The 24,158-nt window shown below is 47.1% G+C and overlaps 2 protein-coding genes across 5 annotated transcripts in view; one reads left to right on the top strand and one right to left on the bottom strand.

Moving 5' to 3' along the window:
- Positions 1 to 76: 76 nt before the first annotated feature.
- Positions 77 to 17,110, top strand: OAZ2 (ornithine decarboxylase antizyme 2; the record flags this gene model as incomplete). Its single annotated transcript, XM_049104201.1, has 4 exons — positions 77 to 241; positions 14,527 to 14,702; positions 15,523 to 15,608; positions 15,864 to 17,110. Coding segments are annotated over 4 exons (558 nt in total), but the record flags the coding sequence as incomplete, so codon positions are not given.
- A 1,397-nt stretch (positions 17,111 to 18,507) lies between these two features.
- Positions 18,508 to 24,158, bottom strand: part of ZNF609 (zinc finger protein 609) — a 209,513-nt gene continuing 203,862 nt past the window's right edge. For all 4 annotated transcript variants that reach the window (XM_025472498.3, XM_025472497.3, XM_035708632.2 and 1 more), the window contains 3 exons: positions 23,818 to 24,034; positions 23,231 to 23,309; positions 18,508 to 22,910 (listed from right to left, as the gene is read on the bottom strand). In XM_025472498.3, coding sequence (XP_025328283.1) covers positions 23,236 to 23,309; positions 23,818 to 24,034 — 291 coding nt within the window. In that variant the 3' untranslated portion in view covers positions 18,508 to 22,910; positions 23,231 to 23,235. The remainder of the gene's footprint in view (positions 22,911 to 23,230; positions 23,310 to 23,817; positions 24,035 to 24,158) is intronic.

Here is a 24,158-nt window from a genome sequence, read left to right as displayed (position 1 = left end):
GAGGCCCGGGGGCGGGGCGGTTGCGGCGGCGTCGGCGGCGGCCGGGGAGGGTCAGTTGGAGGCAGGCGCTCGCTGAGGCAGGAGGAGGGCTCTGGGCCCGCGGCCTGACAGGGACTTAGCCCGCAGAGATCGGCCCCGCGCGCGCGACCCCACACCCACCCTCTCATCCACCTACCCACTCCCTGCGCCGCCTCCTCCCACCCTGAGCAGAGCCGCCGAGGATGATAAACACCCAGGACAGGTAACGGCCCGGCCCAGCTCCCCGCCCCCATCCTCCCCTCATCTGCTCCAGAGGGCCTCCCCCAACCCCGGCCGGTTCTAGCCCCCGCAGCGGGGCCTCTCCGCCCCGCACTGGGTCCCTTCCCCACTTGAGCCACCGCAGTCCGAGCCCCCAGCCCCGCAGCGGGGCCTCCTTCCGTCCTTTAGCCCCCTCCCTCCTGCCCGGCCCATCCCCCCTACCCGGGCCTCCTCCTCCCCCAACCCCCCCCCCCCCCATCAGACGCGGACCCAACCTTTCAGTCAAGTCCCCATTTCTTTTAAGTCCCGTCGGACGGTGCCCCATTCCCTAGACTGGGCTTTCTCCCTCATCCAGGTTCCTCAAATTATTTCCCATTTTCCCCAGATCTTTCTTCCTCCCGCTTTAAGTCACTTAACCCTTCCCTTCGAATCTCTTCCCTTCAAACTGCATCCTCCAACCAAACCCTTCTCTTATCACGGCCGCCCCTCCCCCAGTCGGGCTCCAACCTTCAGCTCTCCACTGGACTAATTCCCCCTCCCCCTTCCCCTCCCCGGTTTCTCAGGCCTAATAGTTTTTACGGTGATGCCCCCTCGTCCCATTGGTCCCTTACTCCTGCTTGGCCTTTTCCCATCCTTCCTCCCTCGACACCCCTTTCCCAGTTAGGCCCCGTTTTCCCCGGCTCCCAGCCGCCTTTTATTTCTCAAACGCTTCGGACTTGACTCCTGTTCGCCGCCCTATTTCCCTACTGGGGTTTCCCCCAACACTTCTAAACACAGCTACCCTCTAGACACTTTCAGCTGGAACTCATCTTTACTCTTATTTTACCCTTCTTAATTGAATCCCATCTTCAGATCATTAGATCTTAGAACTCAGCCCTGCTTGCTTCCATTGAAGGCCTACTCTCTTTCCCTGGCCTTCCAGTGCCTTCAGATCAGGCCCCAGTACTGGATCAGGGTCAGTACTCTGGATACTGTGGCTTTGCAAATTTCCTCCCTCAACACCTGATCCCAGTGTTCCCCATTAATTGGAGAGAAAGGCTGCATATCTTTCTGAAACAGCACCAGTGGTTTTCTAAACTTGCCTCCTATATACTTTGCCCTGCTCATACTAGACAGGATTGATCATTCAGCTTTCCTCTCTCTACCTCTCCTCTTTTTCCTAAGGCAGCCCTTGTCATCCGTCTCTTCTCATACATACCCGGTGTTTCTGCCCCAAACTCTGTGAAACTGTTCCATAATCCTGATTCCTCACAATTTTTAACCCTAGTTGCTTCTACATCAGAATGTCTTCCATTTACGATTTGGGTCTAATTCTCTTCCTCATTTTTCCTCCTAGACTTGTTGCTGTCCCTTCCAAAATTAGCCTGAAGCTCATTTAGTTCTCCACACCAGACCCTTTGTCCCCAGATTTGGCCTTATGGCCTCTGTTCCACACCTGGGCATCATTGTTTTGCAAGCAGATCTATTCCCTGCAGATCCTCCTTAAATTGTGCCGTGGCCTGGCAGAGCTAGACTGTTGTTCCTTTTACAAACATATCCTTCCTTATTGCCTTTTTTCCCCGTGGGGCTCCACCTGCCATTCAAGGTTCCTCTCAAACTTGGGCTTCCTTTTCCCTAAGGTGGTCTCTGACATGCCATCTCCCAGTCTTTTAGCAGCACCATCCTTAAATATTCCAGCTGGGTTTTAGTTTTTCTTGTATCTCCGTATTTCTCAGCCCTGGCTGCACATTGAAAAATCAGTCTACCTGGACTCCACCTTGAAAGATCTGGTGTGATTGGTCTAGGGTGGGGCCTGGTTATTAGTATATATCTTTAAAGCTCTCTCGATAATTCTTTGTAATATGCAGCAAGGGCTAAGAACCACTGCCCCCCCCCGCCCCCCCCCCCCAAGATCTTTCTCATCATATTTCTTTAGTGAGTGTCAGCTCTTTACCGAAAAGGGCCTTGTTTCCTTCAGGGCTTTCTTAGTCTTTCTCAGGTGCTGTCCAGAAATACCCAAGATACCCACAGCAGACTCTTAAATTCTACCTTGAGTTACTCTGTTCTCAGCCATTGGCCATTTTCATTCTCAGGCTCTTATTTAGCCCCCAACACCTCTGTTTCTTCCCTACATGCAGAAAGAAAATTCACTCATTTCCTGGTTTGTTATGGTTGTATTTGGCTCATTACCCTTACCTCTCAAGACTTCTTTACCCATTCTATTTTCCTTTTCTGAGACTGTCAATGTCCATGTCCCTTCGCAGTCCCTGCTTTTATTATATCTTCTCTATCCAGCCCCTCTGGAGCTGAGGAGGTGGAGGTGGATATATACTTGGATGGTGCTGGATGCCAGAGGTGGTGTTTGTGGTAAAGCTGTGTGTGATGAGGATAAGACAGCAGGTATGAGAGAGGGCAGGATAAAGTGCAGGGGTGGAAGGAAGCAAAGGAACCTACAGGAAAATCTGCCAAAAGGGTATATGAGATGGATTTGCTTTTCTGTTCCATATTTTTGTCTCCACAGTAGGGTTTGGAAGGTGGTATGGTTTCAGCAGGCATTCTCTGGCATCCTCTGGACTGAGCTGGTCTGGTGCCAAGTCCTTTGCAGGCTGAGCCTTGAGAGTTTGGCATTTTGAACCAACACATAAGGGTCTTCATTGATTGTGAGGCTGTGAGACCTGAGTTCTAGTTTGGGCTTAGCTAGTGTGCTTCCATGTAAAAAGAAGGGATTGAATTTGCTTAATTTAAGATTCCTTCCAGCTTCTTAAGTGGCAAAACAGGCTTGTCTCCAGGGCCCTTGCTTAGTGTGTTGGTAATTTGAGGGGCTTGGCTGTATGAAAGGCAGGTGGAGGGAGGAGCCAGCTGGCCTGCCAGGGCCTGGGCAGGAGCGAGGCCTTGGATCAGGCTCCTCCACTTTGGCCTGGGGGTGGGGTGGTGTGTGTGCAGGGTGTCTGGTTTCTTTGAGTTATGGCAATGCTGTTTCCATAACATGTTTCCCAGCCTCCTCTGGCCTGCCCATAACTTTCTAAAAGGATCCTGGTAGAGCCCTAACTGGGGATTCCGATAAGAGCCGGATGTTCTTCCCAGTCTGTGTGCTTGGTGTTTTGTATCCGCAGAGAGGAGGGGGAGCTGGCTAGGAGTTTAGCTCTCATTGGGTGGGGGATGGGCTCTCTATCTTCCCTGGCTCCAGTGAACTACTCTAGAGGTGGAGGCTTGGTTTCCTGGAAGAAATAGTTGCAGAGGAGCCGGTAGTATGTTTTGAAAACAAAGCTTTTCCTTTTCAGTTTTGTTTCAATTAGTACTTCCAGAATGTCAAAATTCCTGATGGTGGGGGCAGGAAGGGGACACCAGGGACAAGCACTTTTATCATGGTTTTTGAACATGAGGTTTAAGTCCGAGGAAATGAAGCTTCAAGGCCTTGCTCTCCCTGGATTTGTAGGGGCAGGAAGACAGTTCTGGCTGAGGCCAGCTTAGTACCTTGTGACAGTACAGTATGTGGAGAAAAGCTTGCCCTGGCTTTATCCATATTATAATCAATCTTTGATTGGCTTTGAGAAGCATTTGGCTCCACAGGTATTTTCTCTTGGGGGTGGACAGAGCACATGAGCACATTAGAGATACCCTGAGTGTCTTCACAGAATGGTTCCCTGGGTAACAGAATTTTTTTCTCCCCCAAGAATATGGTTTTGGTTATTCCTCATTTATTAGCACTATGGCTTATTGGGTGTGGGATAGTAGGGTGAGCAAGTTTTCCTACCATGTACCTTCAAGGTCATTCCACAGAGAGAGACAGAGAGTCCTAGTATCGTTGTGAATCCCCCCAAATTGAAGGTATGCTTCAGAAAGCAGTGTGGACTAATAATAGTCATTCCTCACTCTGCCAACAAATCCAAATTTAGCGTCAGAGCTGCTCAGAAATGTAAAAATGGGGACTGAGGAGTGGGGTAGAGGATGTTACATATGTGCATTTCTAGAGAAAAAAAAGTAATTCATCCCTTCTTGAAACTGTATGCAGTGTTGATTCAAGTTGGTGCCATGACTTGCGAGGCTATGAAGCCTAATTGAAAGCTATACCAGAAATAGCCAAGTCGGTGAGCAAGAATTTTGTTACTTGAAGTGAACAAAACCGGTAGTTTCCTGTTGGCAGAATAAAATGCTTTGTATAAGATAAGCCTTAAGAAAATTTCCTAGGTCTTTGATACCATATTAATGATGAAATAAGTCTGTTGTGGGAAGAGGGGCTGGAACTGGTGATGAGTTTATTATACAAACTAGATCAAGGTACTTTAAGGTCTAATTTTAAAGAATGAGTACCTTGCCATCCATCCACCTCTGTAGCGTATGTGGGTCTGCCTACCTTTGGCAGATGATGTACCAATATCAGTTGTGTATAGGAAGATAAACAGACCTCAGAGGTGGATATTCTAGCTGCCACCACAAGTACATTTCTTGTGGAGAATCAACCAAAACCCAGTTTTGCTTTCAGTCTGTGATTCAGAGTGGTGATGTCATTTTCTGTATAATTGTGCTTAGCAAGTAGACTCCCTTTGGCATACAGAACAGCCCTAGCGAAATGACTTATGACTGGCATCTGACCAGAGTCCTTTTCTCATATGGGAAAGGAATTGGCAGCTGGAAATTAGCCTCTACGGTCCCACTAGACTGGAGGTGGCCATCACCTCCTACCTTTCTTCCTACTACTTCTTAGCTGAATGTGATGGCAGCCCTGATTGGTCCCTCTTTGCATAGGAATTAGTCATCAGAGACCTTTCTAGCCTCCGTAAAAGCAGCCTGTGTGAGGGAAGTCTGGGCTTAGAGAGTGTTCTGTGAGGTAGAGCCTGAGACATGAATGGATCAGAAAAGGTTGAAAGAGGGGAGTGAATGTAGAAGCTTGGGAATGTGGTTTTTTTATGTCTTTTCCCTTGAATACCACAAGGTAGGTAATAATACCAAGGCTATATGCCCCGACCCTGACAGGTAATGGAAACCAGAGAGAAGAAAGTGGCAAGCTCAGGCCACTGATTCAAGTGAAACACAATCAAAAGTATATTAAGGAGAATATGAATCCACATATTTGTTAGATGTAGCTGAATAGGACTTAGCCACAGAATTATATTAAATCTCTATGTAGCAGGCCGTCCCCTGCTTTGAGCACAGTAAATATAAAAATCAAAACTGACAAAGTCAACTGGAAGTGATTCTTTAACAGGAGATCCTCTATCAAGAGATTTAAGTTCCTTTCTTTAAATAGTAAGTACCCTAAAGATTTAAAAATAGGATTTGAATTATAAAAATTTGATTTACTAGCAACACTCCCCAGGAATACATCTGCTATATACCCTGCCTGTCTGTAACCAGTGTATGAAATTATAACTTGCTAAGGACATTTCAGGCAGCAGTTTCACAGAATGCTTTGAATTAGAGGCAGCAGGATATGATGTGTTGGTAGCACTCATGTATCCTGAGGAGTGTTTCCAAGGGCATGTCTGATAACAACTGAGAAAATAAAAGGCACTAACAGATAGGCTCTAATCTCCCATCTTTCTTCTGAACTGAGTTGGATACTTGACACCCTCATTTCCAGCGTGATATATTTTTTTCTTCTCCAAAAGCAAGACCAGCCCAGCTGTTTGGGTTTAGTCTGATAACATTTGATACTTCTTAATGAGTCTGATCTTTTCAGTCTCTAGACTGAGCTTAAGTCCTCTTTTTGATGGTAAAGATTAAACTATGCCTGCCCCTCACTGGAGTGAGCAAGATTTGAGGAAGGAATGGAAAAAGCTGGGCATTGGAGCCAGTAGAAACACAACTTTACTGAATACAAAACCTAATCTGCTTTGGATCTTATGACAGAAGGGCCTGTGTTTAGAAGCTACTTTCACTGTGCAAAAGTTCCTGCAAGATTCACTGTTCTCTGTTGAAATTGGTGGCATACCATTTTGAAGACTAAAGTCAATACACGAACAGAAGGCTTTTTTTTTTTTTTAATAATTATTTTAAAGTAATCTCTGCCCCCAATGTGGGGCTTGAACTCATGACCCTGTGATCAAGAGTCATGCTCTACCAACTGAGTCAGCCAGGTTCCCCTATTCTTTTAAGTTGAAAAATAACTGATATGCTATGTTGTATTAGTTTCAGGTGATTTAGTATTTATATACATTACAAAATGGTACCATGAATCACCATACAAAGTTGTTACAATATTATTGACTATATTTCCTGTGTCTTACATTATAGGTCTTATTTATTTTGTAAATGGAGGGTTGTACCTTTTAATCCTCTTCACCTGTTTAATCCTCTGGCAATTGTCAGTTCTCTGTATAAGTCTGTTTCTGTTTTGTTCCTTTAGATTCTGTGCATAACTGAAATCATAAAGTATTGGTCTTTCTCTGTCTCACGTATCTCACTTAGTGTCATGCCCTTTAGGTTTATCCGTGTTCTCACAAAGGGTAAGATTTCTTCTTTTTCATGGCCGAGTAGTATACCATTGTGTATATATACACCACATCTTCATTCATATATTGCTGGACAGTTTCTGTATCTTGGCCTTCATAAATAATGGTGTGATGAACATAGGGTATCTTTTTGAATTAATATTTTCATTTTTTTTCAGATAAATATCTAGAAGTGGAATTGCTGGATCTTATGGTAGTTGTATTTTTAATTTTTTGAGGAACCTCCATAATCTATTTCTTTTTTTTTTAATTTTTTAAAAATTAATTAATTTATTTATGATAGTCGCAGAGAGAGGGAGGGAGAGAGAGAGAGAGAGAGAGAGGCAGAGGCAGAGACACAGGCAGAGGGAGAAGCAGGCTCCATACACCGGGAGCCCGACGTGGGATTCAATCCCGGGTCTCCAGGATCGCGCCCTGGGCCAAAGGCAGGCGCTAAACCGCTGCGCCACCCAGGGATCCCCATAATCTATTTCATGATAACCGCACCAGTTTGCATTCCTACCAACAGTGCACAAAGTTTCCTTTTTTCTCCACGTTCTCACTGTTTATTTTTTCTTTTTTTCTTAAAGATTTTATTCATTTATTCATGAGAGACACACACGGTGTGGGGGAGGGGGGAAGGAGAGAGAGAGGCAGAGACACAGGCAGAGGGAGAAGCAGGCCCCATGCAGGGAGCCCAACATGGGACTCAATTCTGGGTCTCCAGGATCAGGCCCTGGGCTGAAGGCGGCGCTAAACCACTGAGCCACTGGGCTGCCCTCTTTTCTTTTTTTTAAGAGAAGGGGAGTGGGAGGGAGAGAGAATCTCAAGCAGGTTCCATGCTGGAGGAGAGGCCCAGTCTCAACCCTAAGGTCATGACCTGAGCTGAAATCCAAGAGTTGGCTGCTCAACAGACTTAGCCACCAACACTTATTTCTTGTCATTTTGATACTGGCCATTCTGGCAGATATGAGGTGACGTATCACTGGTTTTGACTTGCATTTCCCTGATGATTAGTGATGTTGAGCATCTTTTCATATGCCTGTTGGGCATCTGAATATCTTCTTTGGGAATGCCTGCTGAGGCCCTCTGCTCATTTTTAAAAAAAGATTTATTTATTTGTTTTAGAGAGCATGAGTGGGGGTAGGAGCAGAGGGAAACAAATCCTCAAGCAGGGATGCCTGGGTGGCTCAGTGATTGAGTGCCTGCATTCTGCCCAGGGTGTGATCCTAGAGTCCCAGGATCAGTCCCACATCAGGCTCCCTGCAGGGAGCCTGCTTCTCCCTCGGCCTGTGTCTCTGCCTCTCTCATGAATAAATAAATAAAATCTTAAAAAAAAAAAAAAAATCCTCAACAGAGTCCCCACTGAGTGCAGAGCCCGATTTGGTGCTTGATCCCATGACCCTGAGATCATAACCTGAGCTGAAATCAAGAGTCAGATGCTCAACTGAGCCACCCAGACACCCTTCCTCTGCCTTTTTAAAAATCAGATTATTTTTTGATATTGAGTCATAGGAGTTGTTTTTTTGTTTTTTAGATTTTAGTTTTTTACTTTATACCCACTGTGGGGCTTGAACTCCTGACCCTGAGATCAAGAGTTGCATGCTCCACTAAGTCAGCCAGGTGACCTTGTATGAGTTCTTTATATATTTTGGATGTTAATCCCTTATTGGATATATCATTTGCGAATATTTTCATCCATTCACTCGGTTGCCTTTTTGTTTTGTTGAGTTTCCTTTGCAAGCTTTTTAGTTCTATGTAGTCCCATTTGTTTATTTTTGCTTTTATTGTCCTTGCCTAAGGAGGCAGATACAGGAAAATAGTGCTAAGACTAATGAAGAGCTTACTGCTACATTTTCTAGGTATTTTATAGTTTCATGTTTTACATTTAAGTCTTTAATCCATCTTGAATTTAGTTTTGTGTATGGCATGAGAAAGTGGTCCAGTTTTATTCTTTTGCATTTAAGTGTCCAGTTTTCCCAACACCATTTTTTGAAGAGACCATCTTTTCTCCATTGTATATTTTTGCTTCCTTTGTCAGATATTTTTTAAAGATTTTATTTATAAATAAATATAAGAGATACACAGAGGCATAGGCAGAGGGAGAAGCAGGCTCCCCGTGGGGAGCCCGATGTGGGACTCAATCCCAGGACCCCAGGATCGTGCCTTGAGCTGAAGGCAGATGCTCAACTGCTGAGCCACCCAGGTGCCCCCTTAGTCATAGATTAATTAAATATATGTGTGTGGGTTTATTTCTGGGCTCTCTATTATGTTCCACTGATCTATGTATCTCTTTTTGTGCCAATACCATACCGCTTTGAATACTATAACTTTGTAGTATACTTTGAAATCTGAGAATGTGATGCCTTCAGCTTTGTTTTTGAGTCTCAAGATTGCTTTGGCTATTTGGGCTCTTTTGTGGTACCATACAAACTTTTAAGATTATTTGTTCTAGTTCTGTGAAAAATGCCATTGGTATTTTGATAGAGCTTGCACGGAGTTTTTGATTGCTTTGGGTAGTATGGACGTTTTAACAATATTGTTCCAGTTCATGTCATGGTATATCTTTGCATTTGTTTGTATCTCCGTTTCTTTCATCAGTGTCTTACAGTTTTCAGAGTACAGTTTTTTTTACTTCCTTGGTTCAATTTAGTCCTAAATATATATATTTTTTATTTCGTAAAGATTTATTTATTTCTTCATGAGAGACAGAGGCAGAGGGAGAAGCAGGCTCCATGCAGGGAGCCTGATGTGGGACTTGATCCCAGGACCTTGAGATCACGACCTGAGCCAAAGACAGATGCTCAAGTGCTGAGCCACCCAGGTGTCCCTAAATATTTTTTTTTAAAGATTTTATTTATTCATGAGAGACACACAGAGAGGCAAAGACATAGGGTGAGCAAGAAGCAGGGAGCCTGGGCAGCTCCCGTGGCTCAGTGGCTTAGCACCACCTACAGCCTAGGGCGTGATCCTGGAGACCCAGGATCGAGTCCCATGTAGGGTTCCCTGCGTGGAGCCTGCGTCTCCCTATGCCTGTGTCTCTGCCTCTCTCTCTCTCTCTCTCTCTCTCTGTGTCTCTCATGAATAAATAAATAAAATCTTAAAAAAAAAAAAAAAAAAAAAAAAGAAGCAGGGAGCCTGATCCCAGGACCCTGGGATCATAACCTGAGCCAAAGGCAGCTCAACCACAGAGCCACCCAGGCATCCATTTTTTTTTTTTTAATGCAATTGTAAATAGGATTATTTTCTTAATTTCTCCTTCTGGTAGTTTGTTATTAGTATATATAAATGCAACAGCTTTTTGTAAATTGATTTGGTATCCTGTAACCTTACTAAACTGATTTATTCTTAAGGTTTTTGGTGGAGGTACTGGGGGTTTTTTATATGTATAGTAGCATGTCCTCTACAACTAGTGACAAGGTACCTTTTATTTATTTTTCTTGCCTAATTGCTGATCATGCCCTTAATTTCTTTACCACATATGTACCCATCTCCCTGTCCTTCTCACTTCAGAAATGACAATCAAGCTTTTTGAAAGAGAAGCAATTTGCCATTCACAGCAAATAACAGAAAGCAGACCATTATGATGGGTGATAATTGTTGATTGTGAACTCCAGTCTACTAAATTTATTTTAAACCTTAGCTGTTTCTCTTAGGGAAGTGGATCCCAGGATGGGGACCTGAAAAACCCTTCCATCCTCACTCACAGAGACACTTGCTCTTGTGCAGACTTTGTTGGGGATGAGGAGGAATTTCCAGGATCCTTGTGTGTAAGAGTGGGGAAATAAATGGTTTGTTACCATGGGATAGACTTCTTGCATTTACTTGAGTGAGCGCATGGGTTAGGGCTAAACATAGGGCAGGCCCTAGGGATTATTTCTAGGAGACAAAGGGGATTCTGGATCTAAAAAAAGGAAAACCCACCTTATTCTTATCTTTCTAGTAGATTGGCCCCATTGCTTCTGCCATTTGCAAGTAAAAATTAGCCCATAATGAAGATGGTGGTTGGAATGGCTATCAGGTTGGATGTGCTCTCATCTAGAACCAGGGAGGAAAAAAACAAACAGGGAGGCACAATTTTCTGGGAATGGGAGTCTGAGGTTAGCACCAGAATTCTAGTACTGCAAGGTGATCTGGTGGTTTTGTGAACCTATGTAGTTCTGGTATCCAAGGCCATATCTCGTCTACTCCAGAGAAGTTTGCCAGTTCTTGGGTAGCTCCACTGACTAATACATTGCAAGCCAGCTTTCTTCAGTGGCCCAGGCTTCCTGGTGTTACTGCAAGAACCTCAACAAAGACCCAAAGTGGTCACCAGGGAATGGGAACAGAACCATGTCGTGTGTGTGGGGGGGGTGGGGTGGGAGGTGGGGGTGGGTGTATATACCTTTCTTAGGGAAGCCCCTGCTTAATTTATTCTGGCCTGAACACTATTCTGTCCCTTAACACATTGGAATAGGGGGATGATAATCATTCATTGTCCCTAGAAGAAAAGAAGTCCCTCCGTGAAAATAACATATATCATGCCCCTTCTGCTAGTTTGTGTTGGCAAGGCTGAGAATGGGGGGTGTGGTGAGGATGGCCTGAGGCTTTCTAGAGGAGGCAGGAGGTGGTACCATGTGTTTTTTTTACCCCAGGTGTTGTTGATGCTGCTCCAGGCCCACAGATACTTCCCTGGGAACTCCCATCTCCCAATGAAATTCCTTTTCTTTTTAAAAAAGATTTATTTATTGAAGATTGAGTGTGTGTGTGTATATGAGTGCCAGCTGGGGGAGGGGCAGGAGAGAGAATCTCAAGTGGACTCCCCACTGAGTGTGGAACCTGACACAGCTTGATACCAGGATCCTGAGATCATGACCTGAGCCAAAATCAGAAGTCAGATGTTTAACCAACTGAGGCACCCAAGAGCCCCACAATGAAATTTTTAAGTGTGACTTCAGGCCCCTGGTTGAAATCCTTGAGAGAAAGAGGAGCTGAGCTAGATCAATGATGGGTTTGGACTTCCTGTCTCAGCTGGAATGTTCACATGGGTCTCTTAGAGTACTGAGAATCTTAATTGGATGCCCCTTTGGTTATTGTACCATTGCCATGGTAGGTGTGAGTTCTGTTTTGTCACTCTGAGCCCAAGTGAAAAACTCAAATCTGGTATGCCATGCCACATAAAGCAAAAAGTGTGAAGAATGTGCCTTGCATCAGATTACAACTGGCTTTCAGGGGGAAAAAAAAAACCCTTGATTTATGTCATATGCTGATTTCTGTGGTGTAAATACTTCCCCTATGGCCTATTCGAGCTACCAACATGACATTATTAAACACACAGTTGGGAAGAGATGGGCACAGTCGTGTGAGCTGGCTCTAGCACACCCCAGCAGTGGCCCTCCCATATGTCTTCCATTGCATCGAAGCTGCTTAGAGGCTGGGGTGTTGGGGCCATGGGACGGGTGTGTTGCTGACTCGTGGTATACATGCACAGGCAGCCTGCTGCTTTCCCTGCTTCACTGGCTATTGGCCTGTGAAGTGAGCTACAGCTCAGCCTGAGGAACCACTTAATCAGATTTCAGAGAAGGCAGTGGAACAGATCTGGAGCCCTGTTGGGTCCACCTGAAAATCAGGACGGGCAGTAAGGGCACACACCTGGAGATGACCAGGAACTCCTTTAGGAGCCTTTCATCCTCTAATTCTGATTATTATTATTATTATTTTTCTAATTCTGATTATTGGCTTCCTTAGTTCCCAGCAAATATACCTTCTCTCAGCCCACCCCTGACATATGCCTGAGTGTCCATTCTAATTGTATCAGTATTACCTAAACTCCCATGCTCAGGTCAGATTCTAGCAAAGAAGGGCGAAGAAGCCCAACATTTGGTGGCACACCAGGGACAAACTCAGACCATAATACTGTGTACTACAGTATACCTCTTCTCTGAGAACCAAATCCCTGGATTTAATTCACTTCTTGACCCTGGAGAGATTTGGGTTATTGATTTCTTGTCCAAGTCTTTTGTTTAGATTGGGGAGGAGGTCATCATTGGAAAAGTGGTTGGAAAAGGAGTTCCTCAGGGACAAGGTACCTAGCCCATGTGATCTCTTAAGACTCCTATACCTCTCCAGCCAGAAGTGACTGTGTAGGTGTTGAAATTGCCACGTAGGTTGTTGAAGTACTGTCAGAATAAGGAAAGGGACGGGGGGACAGGGTTTTAAAGCCTTGAAGGGAAGCCAGAATCTGGTTCCTCTCAGGGTTCGCCAGTGCCACAGAGATTTATGTTGAACAGGTGCTCCTCTGGTCAGATATGTCCAGCTGGGCTCCCTTAGCGCATCTGGGGCTCCCTCTGCTCTTGAAGCACAGCAGTAGGTCTGGAAGGTGAAGCTGAAAGGATGGGGGTGGGGGTGGGAGGTCCTGGTACAGCTTTAGAGCACTTAGGGAGAGCCAGGGCAGAGGTTGGAGTGAGATGTTGTGTTAAATCTTTAAGTCTTGGTGTTTACTGTTCTTACCTTCTCTGTCTTTTGCAGTAGTATTTTGCCTTTGAGTAACTGTCCCCAGCTCCAGTGCTGCAGGCACATTGTTCCGGGGCCTCTGTGGTGCTCCTGATGCCCCTCACCCACTGTCGAAGATCCCCGGTGGGCGAGGGGGCGGCAGGGATCCTTCTCTCTCAGCTCTAATATATAAGGTAAGGAGGACTCTGGGGTGGAAAGCTTGGAGCACAGCAGTCTCAGATTGCACTCAGCTGGTGCTTAAGGGCAGATATTGCTGCCTTTAGTCTTAGGCCAGTAGGGGAATCAAGAAGGACTCTTTCAACTGAGGCTGATGTGGCTTTTGGGAGTATCAGGAGGAGGAGATCTACATTAAGCAAATGCTGCCATCTTCTTAGCTTGGTGGTCAGCACTTCAGTGTCGGTTCAGGGTCCTGAGTGGAAAGGAGAATGATGAAGGGGGGCTGTGCAGAAACTCTTTTTGGTGTGACTCCTCAGTTTTTCTTGAGAAATACCTAGGGCCGGGAGGAGCAGTTGCCCACGCCTGTTAGGCATTTTGATTTTCATCCCTAATTGAAATTGGGGGTGGGCTGAGGGGGAAGGAGAAGGGGTTTTGCAGCTCTATCATCTGTCATCCTGGCAGCCTAGGGTAACATCCCAGGAGCTTGAGAATCTTGGCAATCTGCTCTGAGAATGATTTGGGCTGGGGTAGCCAGCTCTTTGCTGCCCTTTAATCTCCTGATTGAGGCCCAGAAGTTGGTTTAGCTTCTCAAGATTGGCACTGAAGGGTAGCAGGATGGCTGAGTTCTGGTCTCTTGAGGTTGTGCCCAAGGGAGACAACATGGACCTGTAGTCTACCTGGAAGCAGGCTTTGGTTGAGCTGGGCTCCAGCCAAGGCCTCACATATATCCTCATTTATTTGTTCTGTTTCTCTTTCAGAGAGAGAAGGGAAAGAGATTGGTGTTGGTGGGACACACTTGGGTTTAGAGTCTGGGAGACCTGGTTTGAATCTCAACTCTGTCATTTACTAGCTCTGGAGCCCCGGGTCAGTTGCTTAATTGTTCTGGGCCCCTAGTATCTCAGGTTTAAATGGGGATATTAATAACTACCTCAGATGCTTCTGATGGTGACTGAGAAATGGGAAAGCACCTGCATAGTACTTGGCATCTAGTGGACACCTGGTAAATGTTTCCCTTTCTGTCATGCTGGCCTTTAGCTGCCATCAGCTGGTCTTTGTTGATGAGTGACGATGGCTCCATTTAGCTGGCATGCAGCTCTCCATTTTCAGTATGCCCTTCATCCCATACTACCCTGAGACTGGCCCTAGAAGTCTCCAGGACCACTGAGGTTAGGGAGCCTGTGATGTGGCCAGAGCAGTAGTGACCTGGTCGTCTGACCTGATCTCTTCCCAGGACGAGAAGCTCACTGTGACCCAGGACCTCCCTGTGAATGATGGAAAACCTCACATTGTCCACTTCCAGTATGAGGTCACCGAGGTGAAAGTCTCTTCCTGGGATGCAGTCCTGTCCAGCCAGAGCCTGTTTGTAGAAATCCCAGATGGATTATTAGCTGATGGGAGCAAAGAAGGGTAAGGAGCAAGTGCTGGGGAAGGGGAAGGAGGGTCCATTCCAGAGAAGGGACTGTGCTCATTGGGCTTCACAGATGAACAGGGAAGGTCTGCCACCTTATCTAGCTCTAGGTTTCCCAAGCTGATACCAGTTCGTGACAGCTTATTTTTAGCCAGTAAAACAGGCCTGCTGTGGGTTGTAATTAAAGGCGATCATTATCACATTAACCAAATCGGTCATTTAATCGCTCCCTGGTTCACTCTTCTCAGCAGACGTTAAGTCCCCTTGAGCCGCCATACAATGATGCAGTTCAAACGGGCAGGAAGCTCTGAGATACAGTGGGATTTTATTGGATTGGGCAAGGCCCTCCAAGGCAGTCAGGTATATAAGGCACAGCTGTAGAGTTGGAGTTCTCTTGAGTGCCCCTAGCTTGTGAGGAAATCCTTTTAGGCATGTCAGGGCCCAGAGTCCCATCTGTCTCAGTGGCAAGTGGTCATCAAACTTGGCAACTTTGGAAGACCCCTGAGAAAAACTAGGTTCTTTTCCTAGGCCCCATACTATCTTGTGAACTGCATTGGTGAAGTTGGTTAGCATTAATTTCAGATGAAAAATCCTTATTCCAGGAAGAGAGATAATTCAGTAACATTTTTCTTTGGATTGTGGCTTTTTCTAAAAAAAATAGGAAGCTCTATTTTTCTCTTCAAATAGGAAGCTTCTCCCTGGCAGTTCCCTATTTATAATGCTGGCTGTAAGCCTCAGAGAAGGTTTTTCTGAGGGTGGGTAGGTGGGAAGTCTAGAGAGGTGGTAGTGGGCCTGAGTTGTTTTCTTTGTCTCTGGCAGATTGTTAGCACTGCTAGAGTTTGCTGAAGAGAAGATGAAAGTGAACTACGTCTTCATCTGCTTCAGGAAGGGCCGAGAAGACAGAGGTGAGAAATCAAAGTAGCCTGAGACCTACTGCCCAGACAGTGAGGAAGGAGTGAGGGGTAAGGGGCTCCTTATTCAGTGAAGTAGGACTCTTGAGTTTGCCAGTATAAATCCTGGGAAATCCTAGGGGTGGGAGTGCCTGCCTGCAGGGGCTTTAGTGAAGGCCTCATGCTTATTCCATCTTTGTTTTTTGTTTTCCCTCGAATTGAACCTACCCTTGTGTTTCTCATCAGAATCCTTTTTACACTCTTCTGCAGCTCCACTCCTGAAGACCTTCAGCTTCTTGGGCTTTGAGATTGTGCGTCCAGGCCATCCCTGTGTTCCCTCTCGGCCAGATGTGATGTTCATGGTTTACCCCCTGGACCAGAACTTGTCCGATGAGGACTAATGGTCATAGAGGATGCTTTGCCCAAGAGCCACAGTGGGGGAAGAGGGGAAGTTAGGCAGCCCTGGGACAGAGAAGGGGGCTCCTTGCTGTCTAGGGAAGGACGCTGAGGGGCTCAGGGTGAGGGTTGCCTATTGTGTTCTTGGAGTTGACTCGTTGAAATTGTTTTCCATAAAGAACAGTATAAACATATTATTCACATGTAATCACCAATAGTAAATGAAGATGTTTATGAACTGGCATTAGAAGCTTTTTAAACTGCGCTGTGTGACGTGCTCTATCTAGCCTAGGGAGGACATTGCCTAGAGGGGGAGGGGCTGTCTGGGTCCAGGGGCGAGGGCTGGTGGGCAGCACCGTCAGGCTCAGGTTCCCCTGCTGTTGGGCTTTCTTTTTTGGTTTTTAAGACTTGTGTATTTTCTTTCTTTGCTTCCTGTTAACCCAGGGACTCCTGAGTAGAGGCTTTCCAGCCCCTGGGCTGTGTCCTTGTTTTTCGACACTCTGCCTGGGCTCCTCTGTGTGCATTTGTGTCTGGCCTGGAGAAGCCAGGTCTGACCCCCTCCTTCTTTATAGCTTAGTGTTACTCTGGCATTTGGTTAAGCTGGCTTAATCTGTTTAATGTTATCAGTGCATTTTAAATAGGGGCATTGAAGTTCACTCCCACCACCAGGGCTTTCTTTGGGGTGCCTGGGCCTTAAGACACTAGCCAAACTCCCAATTCTCAAATCACAGCTAGTAGTTCTTGCTCCTGGCTGCAGGCCAGGCCCCAAGGGGTCTCCTTCCTAGGGTCACAAAGAGCAGAGAGGAAGAGGAATAGCAACTCAGGGCCTGGGGGTTGTGTGGGATCTGATCTTAGGGACTGGATGCCTCTGCCTGGCTGAGTATAGTGCTGACTGCCCCTCCTCTCCTCCTAACAGGTTCTGAATAGTGCCTGAGCCCCTGCCCCATAGGGCTGAGGGGTGGGACTGGGGGTGTACAAGTGGCCTACCCTTTTCTGTTTTCACTGAACGGCTTGTTCTGAGGTGGGAAGAAGGGGAGAGCTCTAGATTGGGCTAGAGGGGGTGGGGGTGTCAGGGAGGCAAGTGTGTTGTGTTACTGTGTCAATAAACTGATTTAAAGTTTGTGGTTGGTCTGTTCTTCATTCCTGTACCAGGACCAGCTTTCTACCACTACTCTTTTGAGTGTAGAGCATAACGTAGTGGGGGTGTGATACATACTTCTTAGGGGGGAAAAGCTGCAGTGCCTCAGGACGGTTAAACCAGCTGAAGCCTCTGGGGCCACATTACACTGCACAACACAGTTGCTAGGAGTCTGGAACAAACTGCCAGTACCCCCTAGAGAGGTATGTATATATCAGCTTCATCCAAAATAGAGGCTATACCCGGGATCCATTCTCAGTGTTTCTTTTTGTATAGAAGGCTGGGTCCTGAAACTGGGTTCTTTCGAGTGGAGCTGCCCTGACATTCTCATTCCTGGAGGTGTTTGAAGAAAGCAGCACACACCCTCCCTGGGAGGGGGATGTGATTGCCATTCCTCTTGCACCACCAGCCTGATTAATAAAGCTCTCAGTGGCACTGTAGGGAGCTAGCTTTTTTAACCGCCCCCCCCCCCCAAAAGCCCCTAGGCTCCACACCCAACATGGGGCTTGAACTCACAACCCTGGGGTCAAGAGTTGCATGTTCTACTGCCTGAGCCAGCCAGACACCCTTTAAGTACTCCTTTTTAATCTTCTAAGGGCTTACTAGCAATTTTTTTTTTTCCTTTTGCTTCTGTTTCCCAAGTACTAGGCAGGTTTTTCTTCTTACCATATCTTTGGAACTATCTAGTGTTGAGCTGTGGCTATCCTTAGGTTTTCTGAGTCTTTGGCCCCTTTTCACAGTGTTCTGTGGAGCTGGTTTGGTTTTCACACCAGGCTATGTTTATTAACTTTGGACTCCACCTGGTGCTCTTTAAAAGTGAATGTAACACTTCCCCCTTCCGCAGTGTTAGGAGGAGTGTTAGGAGGTCTGGGCCCAGACATTCAGCTGGAATAGGAAGGACTGGAAGAGGTCTTCCACTTGAGATAACCCCTAGAGGCAGCATAAAGACTGGAAAACAGTCACTGCCCTGAGACACCTTCAGCAGAGGGCCTCGGGAATGTGGACAATGGCCAAGGTAACGAAGGCAGTTTAGGATCACGTTAAATTGAAGCTCAGGGAATCCATCTACAAGACTGGGATAGACAAGACAAAACTCAGTCCTTGATGGTTCCTTCAGACAAGCAGAGGCAACAGGAGACACGCCTGAGGTTCTGCTGCCATCTGTTGGTGGATCCCCTTCAATACAGCTAGAGGCAGAAAGGGCTGAACTGGAAACCCAGGCACTCACTCAAGATTTCCCTTTCAAAAAGAAAAATTCTGCTAGATAGGATCACTGGTGGGAAAGAAATATGACACCCAAAAGCTTCACTCCAATTAAAAAAGTAACTTAGAAGATATAATAATTTGAGGGGTGATGGATAAGGCAAACTTAAGTCTAAATTTAAGAACAGGGACATTAAAAACTTTATTCAATAAATACAACAAATAATTTAAAAATATACTTCAATTCCAAAGCCAATTAAGAAAAGGAAGTAGAGAAAGGGGAAAAAAGGGGGAGGAGATCAGAGGAAAAAGAGAAAGTTCAAGAGGCAGAACAATGGTTTGGTTGGGCTGTGTTTCAGAATGTACCACCCTTTAAAATTCTGATCAAATGCTCTCGACTCCTAAACCCTTAGCCCTTGTTCTGATGGGGTGGCCATAGGAGTCTACCAGCCAGGAATGATTCTCTGGGCTCTGGATCAGAGCGTTCCGGAGGCTGGAATCTGGGGGGAGCGTCAGGGGGACAGTTTCTCACTCATTCCTAAAAAACCATCCGTTCTAACTCCCAGGCAGGTTTAAGTAGTGCAAACTCTTAAGCATAGAGAGCTCCCAGCTGCATAGTTTCACAAGTGAGTGTCCAAAGCTAGGGCCTCCGGAAGACAGGTCCCCGGTCCCAGGGTATGGAGGGGTCCAAAGCCACTTTGGTGAATGGTAGGTCTAAGGGGGAAGACGGGAGAGGCCAGGGCACAGGATAAAGCCCCTGGCTTCAGCCAAGCAGCCAAGCCAGAAAACACTGCTGGGCAAGAAAGGGCTCAGGTAGTCTGGACACTGGATTCAACAGTTTGCCATCAGCCAGGGAAGGTGGAGCTGAGGATGCAGATGGAGCAGGGCCAGGAAGATCAGGAAAGCTGAGGGAAAACAGAAAAGTAGGGAGGAAGGAGGAGGCAGCTCAGCAGCAAACTCCAGGAGAAATAACCAGCAGCCCTCACAGATTTGTGATTGTCTCTTAAAAAGATTTATTTTCTCTTCTTGCCTGAATGTACAAAGGCAAAAAGAGTACAGTTTGTATATATATATATTTATATATATATATATAAAAAACAAGGAACTTGGTAATGTACACTTTACAGAAGGGAAGAATCAGGAAGACTGAAATTAAATCCAACAGAGCAACGCCAATGGAACAAAAGCTATGAACAGCAACACTGCCCCTCCAGCCCGGGCCTCCAGCTCGCCCCAACCTGCTCCCAATGGGGGGGCTGAGCACCAAGGCAAGCGGGTGGGCTGGGGCCAGAGGGGCTGGGGGCGGGGCCTGGGAGGGGCTTGATCCCAGGAGGGGCCCATGGCAGAGGATCATCAGAAAGCTTCCTGGGATGCCCTAGTAGTAAAACGAATGACAAAGGCCCAGAATCATGGGGCCAGCTAGCTGCCCAGTTGAATCACAGGGGCAGGAGAGTAGACACTGGGATGGTGACAGGGTAGATAGTGTAATAAGTGACATGGGTGACCTCAAAGCCCGTGTACGGTAACTCTAGCCCTTCTTCAGCCTCCCCCTCCCAAACCCGAAGCCACGTCCTCTCACCCTCGCCTTGGAGCCTGGACAGAAGACTCAAGAATCACCGTTTCATTTCACAGAGTGCCCTCTTAACCCTTCTGCATGTGGTCTTTTGACCTGGAGACGTGTAGAGGGGATGAGGTAAGAGAAGGGAACTTCATACATGTACAGGCAGGGAAGGGGATAAAGGAAACCAGCACATCTTAACTGAAGCAGCAGAGGTGAACCCTAAAGAGCAGCTCTCCCAGCCCTGGCTGGCCTAGCTGGGGTGAGAGGCTCCTTCCCTCTAGCCTCTTGGTGCAGAGCCCTATGAGCGAGGTCTCGGAAGAGGCCTGGGCAGGGGTAGCTCACAGTGAGCCTTGGTCTGATGGTCGTGGCCCTTAATGGCACACTTCGCTGGCCTTTGCTTGCAGGGTGGGATCCTTGTTGAGGGGCTGATCTCTCTGAGCAGGTCACTGCAGCCACAGGTACCCCTGCCTGTGGGCTGCCTCCTCATATACAGCGACTGGAGGTGGACAGCAGATCCTTCCCTTGGCACTTGTCAAGGATCTCTGTTTCCTCCGCTGTTGCTGCTTCATGTTGTTTCAGGGAGGAAAGACTGGACCTGGCGAGGACCGGGGACTGGGAGAAGGCAGTGCTATGCTGCCATTGTCTCTTTTACCTGCTTATCTGGGCAGCTCAGCTCCTACTCTTGTACAGAGGCTTGGATATAAGGATCAGAGAGCCAAATGTTTTTTAAGGAAAAGAAAAAAAAAAAAAAGAAAAAGAAAAAGCTGTCCCCTTCTGCAGAACCCAAGACTGCCCTGCTAATACAGAAGTTCCTCTTCTCTGTGTTACAGAACAAAGTGGAAAGGGCAGGAATGTGGAGCCAGGCCTGCCCAACGGGAAAGAAAATTATTCCAACGGTATCTTTACAATATGTACAGAGTACGCTGTAAGCCAGCGCCACAGATACAAAACACACAACAATATTTAAAACAAACAGGAACAGAGATGGGCCCTTGGCTCCACCCCACAGGAGCCTGGGAGGGCATAATCAGGCTGAAATTCCGAGTCATCCTCTTGGTGGGGGTGACTCAGGTTAGGTGGGGTGAAGGTGTCCAAACCAACTACTTCCATGGATGAAAGGGAAGTCACTCCCCAGAACACTGCCCTCTGGGTTAGCAGGAGGCAGAGGGAATGATGGGGGCAAGGGAGGCCTGCTAAATGGTCTAAAAGAGTGGGTTTTAGGGGAGGGCTCAGAACCCAATTTGAATAAAAACAATGACGTGAAAACCCAGAGGAAAGGTCTATAGGTCAAAGGGGCTCCTCTTGGGCAAATGACCCTAAGCCATTCAGAGTAGGGCTTCAGGGTTCTTAGAAAGCAGCCTCTGCCGGGCATTGTGCTTACTGTCCTCCACCTCCATGCCCCAAATGGAGTCAGAGCCAAGTCCTTGCTCTTAAATGGTCACTTTGGCACTCTGGTCACAAATACCCCTCTCTAGCCTAGGCTGGTGTGTGTCAGTCTTTCTCAGTCCAGAAGATCAAGGAAAGATAGCCAAGGGGAACTAAGGGATGATATCTCAAAAGCAAAATAAGAGCTCCCCATACCTTGGGGAAGAAGTGACTCCAATAAAGCTACCAAATCATTGTCCGTTTCCTAGGGCAAAGAGCATAAAGCTGGACTGGTAGACTGTTTCTACGGAGAGCAGAGAAATGTCTGCTGCCTCACAGCTCCACTGAGAAACACTCTGTGGCTCTGAGGAGTAATGGCTTGGATGTATCATCCCAGGGTCTAAGGAATACCTAACTTCCCATGGCCAGTGGCCCCTAAAGCAAAAAAGTGTGTTACAAAAAAACACAGCTTATATTGGCACACACGGGGTTATAGATTGAGCTATATAAAATCATGTACTTGTATACAGAGGAATTGGGCTGTTATATTTGTGGCCCTAAATGAGGAGGATGCTCTGATGGCTGAATGGACAGGACACCTCTAAGAACTGCTGGGTGCTCCCAGGGTCTGCCTCCCGGGCCTTGCCCTACGGTGACCTCGCAGACTCTAAAGCTCCCCATGCTGGGGGGAATACTATTTTACCTGCCTGAGTCTTCAGAGCCAAGCAGTGGAAAAGAAAAGGAGCGATCAGCATGGGGATCCCCCTGGGAAAGGCACCAAGGGGTCAGGAGGAAAGAGAAAAGGGCAAGGAGTCGGGGGCTAAGAAGCAGCAGGACTCAGTGGGGATGCAGGTTCTACTTCACAGACACCATTCATGCTCCAGCTCCAGCTTACTCCCAGTATCCCTGGGGAGCCCTCTGCTGGTGTTGGGACCCCGGCCCTCTGTTTGACGGGTTTGACGGGCAGCCCAAGGCCACGGTGGGGCAAATGCCTTGGTCTTCCTTTCCAGGCTAGGCTCTGAGCATTTATATGTGCTCATGTGAGAGGGGAGAAGTCTTCATGTCTGAAGACCTTGTTTTCACAAATACAGAGAGAAAACAGCCCCTAATTTCTTTCCTGAGATTCTAATTCCTCCACATGCTGCCAGTTCCCAGGGCCCAAACTGCTGGGGAGATGCAGGAATCTGGTGATTGTGGTAATGACGGTGAGAGGGGTATGGCTGCTGTGCTGTCTTCAGACCTTACCCAGAGCTTGGGAGTCCCTCCCCAGGGTTGCGGTGGGGGGTGTTGGCACTGCTCCGGCAGCTGACCAGGCCTTGGGGAACAGAGCAGTGACTTCTCTGGGCTGAGGCCATGTTCCCCTGGTTGCTCCCCATGCCTTCATCTCCACATGGGCCACAATAGTCACAACTGTGGCCGAGAGAATAAATATTTTTGCTAGGTACCAGCTCTCCAGCTCCTGAGGAAGAGGGAGGGTCGGGGAGTCCGGGGATCTGGTGGAGGTGAGATAGCCAAGGGTCTGCCTTCGGTCATGGTGGAACGGCAAACAGGATGATCAACACCATTTAACTGATGTCTAAATGGCACCTCCAGCACCTCCTTGGGTGAGCCAGTCCGGGCCCGTGAAGCTGACTTTATCCGGGCACTTGGTGTTCTGCAAGGGAAACATGGACAGATAACCAGGCACTCAGCCTGCTGGTATAACAACCACCAGGTGGCACTCTGACAAAATGAACTGCAAGGGAGGCCAGTCCTGGCCCCATGGGGACCGTTCCTGTTGGACAGCTCTTGGCAGATGTACATGGCTTAACCAGACACTGAGAGACTCCTACAAGAGGCTTGGCCAGGGTTACACCATTTCCAGACCACTGACCCCACACAGCTTTCCCTCACCTAGGCTCCACAGGAAATTCTGTGATCTAGGTATCAACTATCCCTGCTTTATGTGTTGTTCCAAATTAAAAAGTGACTTACCATTCTCACCTCCGTGGGGGTGGGTAGAGTGAGGGGGTTGAGCCTTGCTGGCTCGCAACAATGGCTGTAGAAGAAAGCCCTAAGTGAGAAGGAAGACATGTTTAGTGTAACACTCCCAGAACCTCCGATTAAACATTTTATCAGCTTGGTGGGTAATGGGAGGAGTTGCTCCTTAAATTCCTAACTCAAAAAAAAAAAAAAAAAAATTCCTAGCTCCACTGAGTTTGGGGTGCTGACCGAAAAAAAATCTGATACTCGGCCAGATATAGTGGCTGTGGATAGTATATATAGTAAGGCTCTATGTTTCAGCTGCTTGTTGCTCTTTGGCTATGAGAATACCTGGTCCTTATTCTTCTGAATATCAAAGCCAATTTCCTAGAGGAGTCTGAGAGTCCCTAAGCTCCATGAGAGGAAATAAATGTCACATGCTTTAATGACGGTCTGCAGGGAGCTAAGATCCTGGACAGATTAGAAGCTCAAGAAAAAATAAAAGAGGATTCTTGCTGGGGGGTCCCTTGCTGTGAGCAATGCTACTCTGCTAGTGGGATGACATTATAAGGGGAAGAGAGGTAGGGAAGGAGGGTTACCTGCTGCATAGGGTAAGTTGTACTGTGCTGGGAGCAACGAGTACCCCAAGTGGTGGTGGTGGTGGTGTGTGGACATCAGGCGCTGAGAAGGGGAGGTGCGGGGCCGGTCTACATTCCTTTCACCCCCTCCTGCTCCTCCGACACTGCTACAGCTGCCACCACCCCCAACCACCCCACAACCTCCTCGATCTCTCTCCTGAGACGTTTTATCAGTTATCTGGAAAAAAAAGCAGACACAAAAGTACTACTGTGAGACACACAGATGACAGTGAATACTCCAAGCCCACATTAGGACTCCTTACAAAGAATCGTGGAGGTGCCTGGTAAAGTCAATGCCAAGT

The sequence above is a fragment of the Canis lupus genome, chromosome 30 (assembly GCF_003254725.2).
Source record: "Canis lupus dingo isolate Sandy chromosome 30, ASM325472v2, whole genome shotgun sequence".
NCBI classification, from domain to species: Eukaryota; Metazoa; Chordata; class Mammalia; order Carnivora; family Canidae; genus Canis; species Canis lupus.
This window is presented reverse-complemented; position numbering and strand designations above follow the sequence as displayed.